Raw genomic sequence first — 12,238 nt, forward strand, 5'->3', positions numbered from 1 at the left:
ACTATACGGACCTTTGTTGGCAAGGTGATGTCTCTGCTTTTTAAGATACTGTCTAGGTTTGCCATCGCCTTTCTCCCAAGGAGCAGGAGTCTTTTAATTTCGTGACTGCTGTCACCATCTGCAGTGATCATGGAGCCCAAGAAAGTAAAATCTCTCACTGCCTCCATTTCTTCCCCTTCTATTTGCCAGGAGGTGATGGGACCAGTGGCCATGATCTTTGTTTTTTTGATGTTGAGCATCAGCCCATATTTTGCGCTCTCCACTTTCACCCTCATTAAAAGGTTCTTTAATTCCTCCTCACTTTCTGCCATCAAGGTTGTGTCATCTGCATATCTGAGGTTGTTGATATTTCTTCCGGCAATCTTAATTCCGGTTTGGGATTCATCCAGCCCAGCCTTTCGCATGATGAATTGTGCATATAAGTTAAATAAGCAGGGAGACAATATACAGCCTTGCCGTACTCCTTTCCCAATTTTGAACCAATCAGTTGTTCCATATCCAATTCTAACTGTAGCTTCTTGTCCCACATAGAGATTTCTCAGGAGACAGATGAGGTGATCAGGCACTCCCATTTCTTTAAGAACTTGCCATAGTTTGCTGTGGTCAACACAGTCAAAGGCTGTGCATAGTCAATGAAGCAGAAGTAGATGTCTTTCTGGAACTCTCTAGCTTTCTCCATAATCCAGCGCACGTTTGCAATTTGGTCTCTGGTTCCTCTGCCCCTTCGAAATCCAGCCTGCACTTCTGGGAGTTCTCGGTCCACATACTGCTTAAGCCTGCCTTGTAGAATTTTAAGCATAACCTTGCTAGCGTGTGAAATGAGTGCAATTGTGCGGTAGTTGGAGCATTCTTTGGCACTGCCCTTCTTTGGGATTGGGATGTAGACTGATCTTCTCCAATCCTCTGGCCACTGCTGAGTTTTCCAAACTTGCTGGCATATTGAGTGTAGCACCTTAACAGCATCAATTATAAAGTCATAAAATATCAAAGATTAAAAACTTCCCCAAAGAGGGCTGCCTTCAGATGTCTTCTAAAAGCCAAATAGTTGTTTTTCTCTTTGACATCTGATGGGAGGGCTTTCCACAGGGTGGGTGCCACTACTGAGAAGGCCCTCTTCCTGGTTCCCTGTAACCTCACTTCTCCCAGTGAGGGAACTGCCAAAAGGCCCTTAGTGCTGGAGCTCAGTGTCCAGGCAGAACGATGAGAGTGGAGATGTTCCTTCAGTTATACTGGGCCGTTTGGGGCAGCCTCTCACCATCAGGGCAGGACTTGGGAGGCAGAGATCAAGGGACCTACTCAGCAGAATGGCTGACCACCAAACACCACAGGCTGAAAGACCACCAAGTCCAGACTCTAAAGGGACCCAAGCAATTTCTACATATCAAACCTCTGATAAGAAAATGGGAGCAAGCAAAGCCAGGCTTTTGTTGTTGTTGTTGTTGTTGCTGCTGCTTCTTCTTGTGGTTTATTATCTTCCTCTTTCTTTGCTCATCCTAACCCTGAGCTTCCAGAAAGGCCCACAGCAGACCTCTCTCCCTTTGCAGACAAGCTGCAGATGTGCACACAACCGATTGTGAAGTCACAAGCTGCCCCAGAATGATGGTGGCTTCGGGTGCTAGGAAACAGCTGGATGGCTTCAGGGTGGCAGAAGCAGCGTGTGTGCAAGAAGTGCCTCTGCCGACCTTGGCGACTCAGTCAAGGGCAAGTGAGGGGAGCCAGAGAGATGGGCAAAACTGGCCAGACAAGAAATGGCGGGGAGACCATGGCAGGGAAGACAAGGATTAGATCCCTTCCTCTAATCTTTTTTTCAAAAATCGGAAGCCACAGAAGCCCCGTCGGACGTTCAGCTTCCAAAAATAGTTCGAAAACCGAAACTCTCACTTCCGAATTTGCGACCTGCGGGAGTCAAAACTGGCAAGGCGTTCGACTTTCAAGGTACGAGTGTAAAAGCTAAAAGATCCTGTCAAGGTCTTTGACCTTGGACCTGATCCTTCTAGGAGCTGTGAAAATCAGGCCACCCCTCTATTCCCCCAAGCTCCAGTCCTGTGCCACTGGGAAGATTCTGGGGCAAATGAGCCATTTAAAATCTTGCTTGCTCAAACCTCCAAGTGTTTCGCTCCTTTACCGTTGTCTATTTTCTGGGCCGTTCTGGGATCAAAATTCAAGTATTTCTGAAGTTCCGGGGTCCAGTTCTTCATATCATTTTCACTGTATCTTCCCTTCCAGCGGAGGTGGCTCCAGGGATTTTTCAGCTGGAGGAATCGAAGCCCCTAAACGAAGAAAATAAAATAAAGAACATCTGGCATTTTCCATTAGGTTGTACCACCCTGAACCCCCAATCAATACAGGAAATCAAATGAGCTGAAAGTCTTAAAACAATCTGGATAAAGCTGATTTGGAAAAGATGTTCCATGGTTTCCTATTCTTTAGTTTTTAAGCAGCACAAGAGGACGCAAGATTTTTAAAATATAAAAACCTGCCAATTGAAAAAAAGGTATTGCCAAAAGTTCTGAAGCATTTATTCCCACAGGTACCTTGTATTCTCTGATATCCAAAACAGCGTAGGCATGGGTTGGTACTAAACCCCACCTTTCTCCTTCCTCCTCGGTCATCACTCCCGTCGCCGTTGTAATGAGCACGTCCCCTTTGCGAAATCTGGCCACAAAGAAGAAGAAAGTTTACTTTCAGAGTTTGCTTACAGAGTAACAGAACCACTGATACTTCTTATTAGTCTATCCGTATCCATTTGAAATAGATAGGCACATAGAAGGGGAAGAAATGGAGGCAGTGAGAGATTTTACTTTCTTGGGCTCCATGATCACTGCAGATGGAGACAGCAGTCACGAAGTTAAAAGACACCTGCATAGGAAAGCTATGACAAACCTAGACAGCAGAGACATCTTAAAAAGCAGAGACATCACCTTGCCAACAAAGGTCCGTATAGTTAAAGCTATGGTTTTCCCAGTGGTGATGTATGGAAGTGAGAGCTGGACCATAAAGAAGGCTGATTGCCGAAGAATTGATGCTTTTGAATGATGGTGCTGGAGAAGACTCTTGAGAGTCCCAGGGACTGCAAGAAGATCAAACCTATCCATTCTGAAGGAAATCATCCCTGAGTGCTCACTGGAAGGACAGATCCTGAAGCTGAGGCTCCAAGACTTTGGCCACCTCATGAGAAGAGAAGACTCCCTGGAAAAGACCCTGATGTTGGGAAAGATGGAGGGCACAAGGAGAAGGGGATGACAGAGGACAAGATGGTTGGACAGTGTTCTCAAAGCTACCAGCATGAGTGTGACCAAACTGCGGGAGGCAGTGGAAGACAGAAGTGCCTGGTGCGCTCTGGTCCATGGGGTCACGAAGAGTCGGACACAACTAAACGACTAAACAACAACAAGATCCTTTTGAAGAAGAGAAAAGAAAGGCAGATGTCATCCTGGAAACCTTAACGAAGCTGTGGCATAAATTGATGCCTCTCAGAGGTTGCGGCACGGGGTGGAAGACAGATAAGAAATCTCGAAGAACTATTTCAGGAGTTGTTGTTAATAATAATAATAATAATAATAATTTTATTTATTCCCCGCCCTCCCTGGCCAGAGCCGGGCTCAGGGTGGCTAACACCAATAAAATTTCAGTAAAAACATAATAAGAAAAAAGAAAAAGAACAATTTAAAACACAGGTTAAAATGCAATTTAAAATGCAGCCTCATTTTAAGTTGTAGCTAGAACTAAAATAACTCCCCTCCTCTCTTCCCGTAGCTGGTGGAAACCAACTCCCATTATTTTCCACCATGGTTGGAGCTGATGAGATTTTAAAATAATAATAATAATAATAATAATAATAATAATAATAATAATAATACCAGATTTTTTAAAAATTAAATCGGATTTTTAAAATAAAATGCTTTTGGAGGAAAAATCTTTCTAAAGATAGTTTTCTATTAAGTTACATTATAGTCCAAAGGCTATTCATCAGGAAATAAGGATTTGTTTTAAGTTTTTCATGTGTGCTAAAACTCAGTCTTAAGTTGTTGTTTTTTAAAAATTGTTTAAACACATTAGTTCAGTGTTTCCCAACCTTGTGCCTCCAGCTGTTTTTGGACTACAGTTCCCATCATCCCTTGCCACTGGTCTTGCTAGTCAGGGATGATGGGAGTTGTAGTTCAAAAACAGCTGGAGGCACAAGGTTGGAAAACACTGCATTAGTTAACAAACATGGATGCTATAATGTTATTGTTTTAGTTAAATGAATTGTTTAAATTGTTATTGAGGAAATGTTTATTTTTCTCCTTCCATCAAAGTACAGCAGAAGTTGTCCAAATATAAACAGTTAACTTATTAAACCTCACAATAATTTCACAATTATCTGTCTATGTATTTTGAATAGTATAACCAAATCAGTAATTTTTTATCTAACTGTAAAAACTATTCTGAAAATTTATTATTCCAAAAATGAAACCTTCATCTGCTTGTAAATATGCAAGAATGAGTCTGTCTGTAAAAAAAAAGAAAAGATTTAAATCAAGTCTTAGTGACTAGTGATTTAAATCAAATCCACCTTGATTGAAGTCCAACAGCACTTGACTACCCCCGAGCTTATACCACAAAACTTTCGTTGCTAGTATTTCTAATTAAACAGAGAAGCACGGGACTGAGGGAGGGAGAAATTTAATTGGACTGTTTGGACTAACGATAATTGGACAAATTATCATTTTGCGAGTATGGAATCTGGAAGGTATGTGCTATTTATCTTCGGCTGAACGGAGGACTGAAAGGAATCCAGAAACTTGCCAAGTGCACTGGCAAGATAACAGATCCTCCTTCTTCCGAGGCTGGGGGTGGAAATGGCAAAAACAGGTCACTGACTGGGATAGCATGACTTTTGCAGCTATTGTTAAAGTTGCAAAAACAAAGAGCATGGGACTGAGTGAGGGAGAAATTTCTGGAACAAGACTGGGATATCAGCTCTGCTCAAGGCATGACAGATTGCAGCAATGACCGGGGAAAGATTGACATACATGGACAGGAATAAACATTATGGACAGAAAAAAATGTCACACACAGGCAGAACAATGGCACAGTAGGAGATCTCCACTTGTAGTCTTATAAACTACTCAGTTGGTGTCAACATGAATATAAGTTACAAATATAGCAGCTGTTGTATAAGGGATTACTACTATGATGGGAATGTAGTTGAAATCAATAAGATTTTGGAATGCAGAAACAAAGAAAATCATCAAAATAATCAATTCTAGTCCGGGGGGGGGGGGGAGGGAGGCAGGTAAATTATATAATTTGGAATTTGTATTAGGAATTGTATTATAATTTGGAATTGTTATAATGAGGCTATTATTTAGTTATTGTAATTGAAAAAAATATTTTATAAAAAAGTATTTATAATTAAACCAGATTCGAATCCTATCCTGAAGTCCACCATATTTAGCTGCAGCATCTGAAACAGCAAAAGCTCAAACACCAAACATGCCACAGCTTTTACTTCATGTCCCTTTGAAAAATATTTCTGCTTCTGCCTTAAGTCCAAAGAAAGGCAGAATTCAGCCAAAAGCTTGTCATTATTTATGGATAATTGGCGTATTTCTTTTTAAAGTTTAACAGAGGACTGAAACGCACTACCACCAAAGTGACATTTTCTACATCAGTCTCTCTCACTATAGACCTTACCTTCATCAATTGCTCATCAGTATTTGTTTAGCAATGGCACTAGCAAGTGTAAAAATACAATGGAACTATTCTGCTTATGACACCAGAGCCTCATTCACATATACATATATACATACATATACATATACATATATATATATATATCAATCAGCCGTAAGTTACCTTTGGTAAAGCATCCTGAAGGAACTGTCTTTGTCAAAAGATTGGTTGCCTGAGTGCATGGCAATCCTTTCGGGTATCCAGCCCGTCAACGCATGGAGATCAATATTCTGAAATAAAAGCAGATTTCCTCGGTAACAAAAACAGCAGTATAACCCAGGACTGTGAAAAAGCCATCCATGGGGGGGGGGGGGGGAATTGCTATTTTTGAAAAGCAAGAAGTTTAATCAAAAGTATGGTTCCAGTTCTGAAACTTCCAGTTTTCATTTCCTTTTGGTGCTGGACTACGCAAAACTTTTCAGGAGGTAACAGAAGGCTAATTCACAGAAAAGCAGCTTGCAAAGTGATCTGTTGAAAACGCCATGGATTTTGCAGCAGCCATCAGAAATTTTCAGATTCAGAGGAGACACAACTGCACCGGCTGACTCCTTACCTTTGGCCACAATATAATGGTTTCTTCCCTCCATCATCACAGAGATGAAGCTGAAAATGTGATATCAATAAGGGCCAAAGCCTCAGAAACTGGAGACCAAGTTGTGGTACCCAAATGCATCTCTCCCCCCCCCCCCCGAATTTCATCCATAAAGCCCCATACTAGACTTCAGTCGTGCTAAACTTGCATTTGCCAAGAACATTCCCCAAATAAGGCCAACTCAAACATAACTTACTCCTACAGAGATTATTTGCAGTGCTGGAAAAAAGCGCACATGCTACAATGAACAAAAAGCAGAGATCGTATTTTGTTTATGATGGCGTCCGTCTATTTTACATTCTCTACTTGGGATTAATGGAAGAGCTCTTCATAATGGGAAGATCTGCCTGAACAGACATTTATTCCTTGCCAAGAACAGATCGCTACTCACAGAATTGGATCCAGGAAAATCATAACCTCCCATAACCTTCATGTAAGCCTTCTCTATCAAGGAAACCCAGAGTTCGCTTTTGTTGTTGGAGTAAGAGCAGAGAAGTTCTCCGCTGTGATCTACCGGTAGGAAGTCATCGATTATCACCTGGGCAAAACAGGGCAGAGAGAGAGATCAAACCAAAAGCGCAAATAAGACAGTTGTGGCAGCTTCGCATGGAATTAAGTCACGCAGAAGAATCAGGCTCAGAGAACAAAGAATATACATTGGCTCTAGCCAAGCGTTCTGACAATGTGTTGATTAAAACATGAGATGTGGGGGACACGGGAGCACTGTTAGCTATTTGTGATAAAAAAGACACCTTACACAAGACTTGAAGATAAATCTTTGCTTGTCAGGTTGGCAACAGTTGAACAAGTATCATTAATATAGTCATACCTTGGAACTTGGATGTTTTGGCCCCTGAATGATTGAAACCCGGAAGCGACTGTTCTGATTTTTGAACGTTCTTTTGGAAGCCAAATGTCCGACGGGGCTTCTGATTGGCTGCAGGAGCTTCCTGCAGCCAATCAGAAGCCACGCTTTGTTTCCAAACATTTTGAAGAAGAAGAGTTTGGATTTGACATCCTGCTTTAACGCTACCCGAAGGAGTCTCAAAGAAGCTAACATTCTCCTTTCCCTTCCTCCCCCACAACAAACACTCTGTGAGGCGAGTGGGGCTGAGAGACTTCAGAGAAGTGTGACTAGCCCAAGGTCACCCAGCAGCTCCATGTGGAGGAGCGTAGACGCAAACCTGGTTCACCAGATTACGAGTCTACCGCTCTTAACTTCCAGAACGGATTCTGTTCAACTTCCAAGATACGACTGTATACTGTATATTAATGAACACAATGTGTTTCTCTCCCTTGAGCCCAAGAGAGGCTTTAGTCCTTTTTGTTTCCAAAACTCCTTCATGGCAGTGCCTAAGGTATTAATCCACAGATTACTTGTCCTCACAAACGCCTCCGGACAGTGTCTGCCTGAAATCAGCACACACTCACGTTCTCGGTCAAAGAAACAACTAACAGAATAACCAGCCAACTCCCACCTGCTACCTCCTTTCCCCAATACCATTTATTCTTTTTGAAATACATTTAAAATGCAAATGCAATACAAATGCTAGCAGACATCTGCCAATATTGTTGTCCCCTGCAAAAGCTGTGAACTGTGTGTGTTGGGTGGGGGCAAGGTCTTGTTTTTGTAGTATAGTCATCCTTGTGGAGACCCCCATGTGTTCAGTCAACAACTTAATAGGGTATAATTACATAAAATTCTAACCATCGACCTAACAAGCAAACAATCATGACCTTACCTTCCGAGGGACTCCATTGATATGCAGCTTCACCATGTATTTTCCACACGGATTATATTCCGGCTCTCCTTTTTTATTCTGCGGATAAATAATGCTGTTTTGAAGGGGGGGGAGGAAAGAGACCAGGGGAAATATTAGAATATATTGTGTGCATGTTGTGGACTATGCCAAGTCTATTTCAATCCCGTGTTGTCAATTTAAAGATTAGGAAAGAGTGGTATTGTATGCTATTTGGTGTTAAACACACACCTGAGAGGGAAAGGTTCTCAGTTATACAGTGGTGCCTCAGGTTAAGTACTTAATTCATTCTGGAGGTCCGTACTTAACCTGAAACTGTTCTTAACCTGAAGCACCACTTTAGCTAATGGCTCCTCCCACTGCTGCCACGCCTCCAGAGCACGATTTCTGTTCTCATCCTGAAGCAAAGTTCTTAACCTGAAGCACTATTTCTGGGTTAGCGGAGTCTGTAACCTGAAGCGTATGTAACCTGAAGCGTATGTAACCTGAGGTACCACTGTATAGAGAACTGAAAGTCCCAAACAGTGAAGGACACCAGCTACCACAATGGAGTTAGGCATACAAAATTGCAGCAAACACAAATTATTAGCGTAGACATGTCAGGGATTGAACCTGGAACTTTTTGCATGTAAGATGCTCTACAGCTGAGCTATAGGTAAAAAGTAAAGGACCCCTGGACGGTTAATTCCAGTCAAAGGCGACCATGGGGTTGCGGCGCTCATCTCGCTTTCAGACCAAGGGAGCCGGCGTTTGTCTGCAGACAGCTTTCCGGGTCATGTGGCCAGCAGGACTAAACCGTTTCTGGAGCAACGGGACACTGTGACGGAAACCTGAGCGTACAGAAATGCCATTTACCTTCCTGCTGCAGTGGTACCTATTTATCTACATGTGCTGGCGTGCTTTCGAACTGTTAGGTTGGCAGCAGCTGGGACAGAGCAACGGGAGCTCACTCGGTTATAGGGATAAATAAATAAATAAAATTAAAGAAATAGTAGAGTATATAACTATTATAACCTCACCACTTATGCCATGCAGTGGTGCAATTTATTTAGATCATGTCATGAACAGCCCAGTCATTCCTATCATACTGACACAACTGAGCTTCCTGTTGCCCAGTGAATCATGCAGCCAGCACCTTCCTTGCCATGGCAAAACTTTGGGTGGAGTGAATGGAGAACTGGTGAATGATATAGTCATGCACTGATTTCCCTAGATATTGGGAGGGATGGACACAAAGCACTGGGCTCCTGTTACTAGCGGCGACCTAGCTTTTGTTGTCATCCTGCCTGGTAGCAGACTAAACTACATCACAAGAGTATTGTGACATCAGCAGTGCCATCCCAGCCAGACTTTGGAGCAGATGGTCAGGACCCCACCCCACAGGCAGGAGCGTCCCCCTTGAGGTGGTGAGAAGGCTACAAACAACACTGACGTAAGCCAAATCGCACAGAAACGCTGTTTACCTTCTCGCCACAATGGTACCTATTTATCTACTTGCACTGGCGTGCTTTCAAACTGCTAGGTTGGCAGGAGCTAGGACAGAGCGATGGGAGCTCACTCTGTCGCGGGGATTCGAACCACCGACCTTCTGATTGGCAAGCCCAAGAGGCTCAGTGGTTTAGACCACAGTGCCACCCGCGTCCCACAGCTGAGCTATGGTCCCTCCCCGAATGCATTCCCCATGCCTCTCACAACTGAGGATTTATGATTTCAGAGTGCCTATAAATACATGGACTGAAAGTGGGAGATATCGGAACACAACAGGTGTGGAAGATGCAGCAACCATCTTGAAACCAGCCATCTTGATTCAAACACACCATAAAGGCCCAGAAGAGGGAGGGAGGCTTTCTGTGAAGGGCAGGAAATGAGAAGGTAGACAGGAGCGCTTGGGAGACTGGGGACTCAGCTACGCTGGCAAAGAAAAAGCGCTTTATACGCATTGTTTGTACTTTATAACTCTGACACCAGATGGCACTGTGGAGTTCCATTTTTGCCAACCTGATTTCTCATAGAAAGTTTACAACGCGTTTAACCAAAACACTTCTTTTATGTGTCTAGATCTAGCCTGGGTATCATGGGCCAAAAAGGTAGTGTTGAGCTTCATTGACCAAGTTGAAGTTACCGGTCAGGACTCTGGCTGCAGGTTTCAGGAGCACGTTAAAATGGCCAAAATGACTGGAAGAATCAGAAATCAGGACCAAAATTTTTATTAAGGAACGGGGGAAATTTATAATTTACCTTAAAAATCATTGTAAACAGTTAAAATCGTTAGTAGGATTGCAGTAACACTTTTAGTTCAGTGGTGAATTTTGGATATAATGGAGATGTAAAAGATATGGATTGTTATAAAAGATGCAGGAGGAAATGATTAAGAATAGGACCCACAAGGAGGGAGGAGGGATGTCCAGGAGATTCTTTGGAATCTTGTTTTTATGTTGTATGTTGGATATGCGATTGTAAAATTATAATTTGAAAAACTAAATATATATATATATATATTTAAAAATGGCCATAAAGCACACAGATAGTGAAGCTGTCAAGTTCTTTCCAGCAAATTTTTTAAATTAGAAAAAACTGGAAACAAAAACTTTGCAGATCATCTGCCAGAACAGAGCGTACCTGGTAATCAGCTTCTTGTTGTATCGTCTTTCGTATGCCGCACTGATAGCAAGAGAAGCTACGAAGGAACAATCTGACACGATTGTCTGAGGACAGAAAGAGTCAAGGGTCAAGAAGTGCCGGAACTACCCAAACTGTATAGAAATTTATTCATGTATGCGACTACAGTGGCAAGAATGTCATTTGCCCAAAAATGAAAAGAAGAAGTCCCAGCAAAAGAAGAATGGATACAAAAACTTATGGAATATGCAGAAATGGTAAAACTTACTGGAAAAATAAGAAATCAAGATAACAATTTTTTTTATAAAAGAATGGAAGTGGTTTATTGAATATTTACTTATAAATTGCAAACAGATAAAAACATTGGCAGGATCATTGTAAAAACCTGCAGTTTTATAAGAGTATATATTTAAAGTAGATGAATAAATGAGCAAATTAAGTTAATTTGGATATGCAGAAAATATTAAAAATAAATTTAAGGAACCGTGGAAAGAGGGGGAAGGAAGTCAAGTTTTGAAATGTTAAAATGATTGTAAAATTCCTGAAATGTATAAAACTGAAAATCATAAATAAAATATATAAAAAATGAAGTGCCACTGACAAGCAGGCCAATGTAAAGAGGATTGGGGGGGGGTGACCCAACAATAAATTAGATCTCTCAACTGATCGGAAATGTGGGGGAAGAACTGAGTCAATTCAAGGCAAATAAATAAATATGCTTGAAACTGTAAACACCAGTTTCCTCAAAGGTCAGGTAACCCACACAGGGATGTGGAGCCAGAGGCCCTCCATATTGCCAGGGACGATGGGAATTGGAAGCCCAGAAATATCTGCAAGGCCACATAGCCCCTATCTCTGATATACCAGTTCTAACCTCAGAGCACCCAAACCTCTGGATTCTTCGTCAGATCCAAAGGCATTGGAAGAAAATATTCTCCATTCACTTTGACAGATGAGAAAGAGCCACTGATTCTGTTTCCCTCGAAAGCATTCCTCTAAACCCAACTTCTCCAACTGCAGCAGAGCAGGGCTCCCTCCCAATGTGACTGAACTCGAATTCCCACCCTGGCTGACCACTGGCTAAGCTGCTCAGGACTAATGGGAGTTGGACGTCAATATCACCCATGTTAAAGGTAAAGGGACCCCTGACCATTAGGTCCAGTTGTGGCCGACTCTGGGGTCGCGGCACTCATCTCGCTTTATTGGCCGAGGGAGCCGGCGTACAGCTTCCGGGTCATGTGGCCAGAATGACTAAGCCGCTTCTGGCGAGCCAGAGCAGTGCACGGAAACGCCGTTTACCTTACCACCGGAGTGGTACCTATTTATCTACTTGCACTTTGACGTGCTTTCGAACTGCAAGGTTGGCAGGAGCAGTTACAGCCTGCAAATGAAATGGCCCTTCCGATTCCCGAATTAGGGCTCTGAAATGTAGTTAATACTTTCTGGTAGCGTGGGGGTTCTGAACGTTGCTCACAGGAAGGGAACAGTGTATGAAAGAACATCAAAAGCGAAAGCTCTCTTTTCAGACTGTGAAAGTGTTAGCTTCTGC

The 12,238-nt window shown here is 42.5% G+C and overlaps 1 protein-coding gene and 1 long non-coding RNA gene across 2 annotated transcripts in view; one reads left to right on the forward strand and one right to left on the reverse strand.

Annotated features, from left to right (window-relative positions):
- Positions 1-12,238, reverse strand: part of CAPN7 (calpain 7) — a 39,858-nt gene that overhangs the window by 12,365 nt on the left and 15,255 nt on the right. The window contains exons 8-13 of the mRNA XM_081882038.1: positions 10,690-10,775; positions 8,053-8,146; positions 6,702-6,848; positions 5,842-5,948; positions 2,535-2,655; positions 2,126-2,270 (exon numbers count right to left, since the gene is read on the reverse strand). Of these exons, the coding sequence (XP_081738164.1) occupies positions 2,126-2,270; positions 2,535-2,655; positions 5,842-5,948; positions 6,702-6,848; positions 8,053-8,146; positions 10,690-10,775 (700 nt within the window). The remainder of the gene's footprint in view (positions 1-2,125; positions 2,271-2,534; positions 2,656-5,841; positions 5,949-6,701; positions 6,849-8,052; positions 8,147-10,689; positions 10,776-12,238) is intronic.
- On the forward strand, positions 1,701-2,405 carry LOC309325784. The gene is made up of 2 exons (XR_014150002.1): positions 1,701-1,935; positions 2,227-2,405. It is a non-coding gene; the product is annotated as an uncharacterized lncRNA (long non-coding RNA).

Source organism: Podarcis erhardii (genome assembly GCF_964252035.2).
Source record: "Podarcis erhardii genome assembly, chromosome: 12".
In the NCBI taxonomy this organism is placed as follows: domain Eukaryota; kingdom Metazoa; phylum Chordata; class Lepidosauria; order Squamata; family Lacertidae; genus Podarcis; species Podarcis erhardii.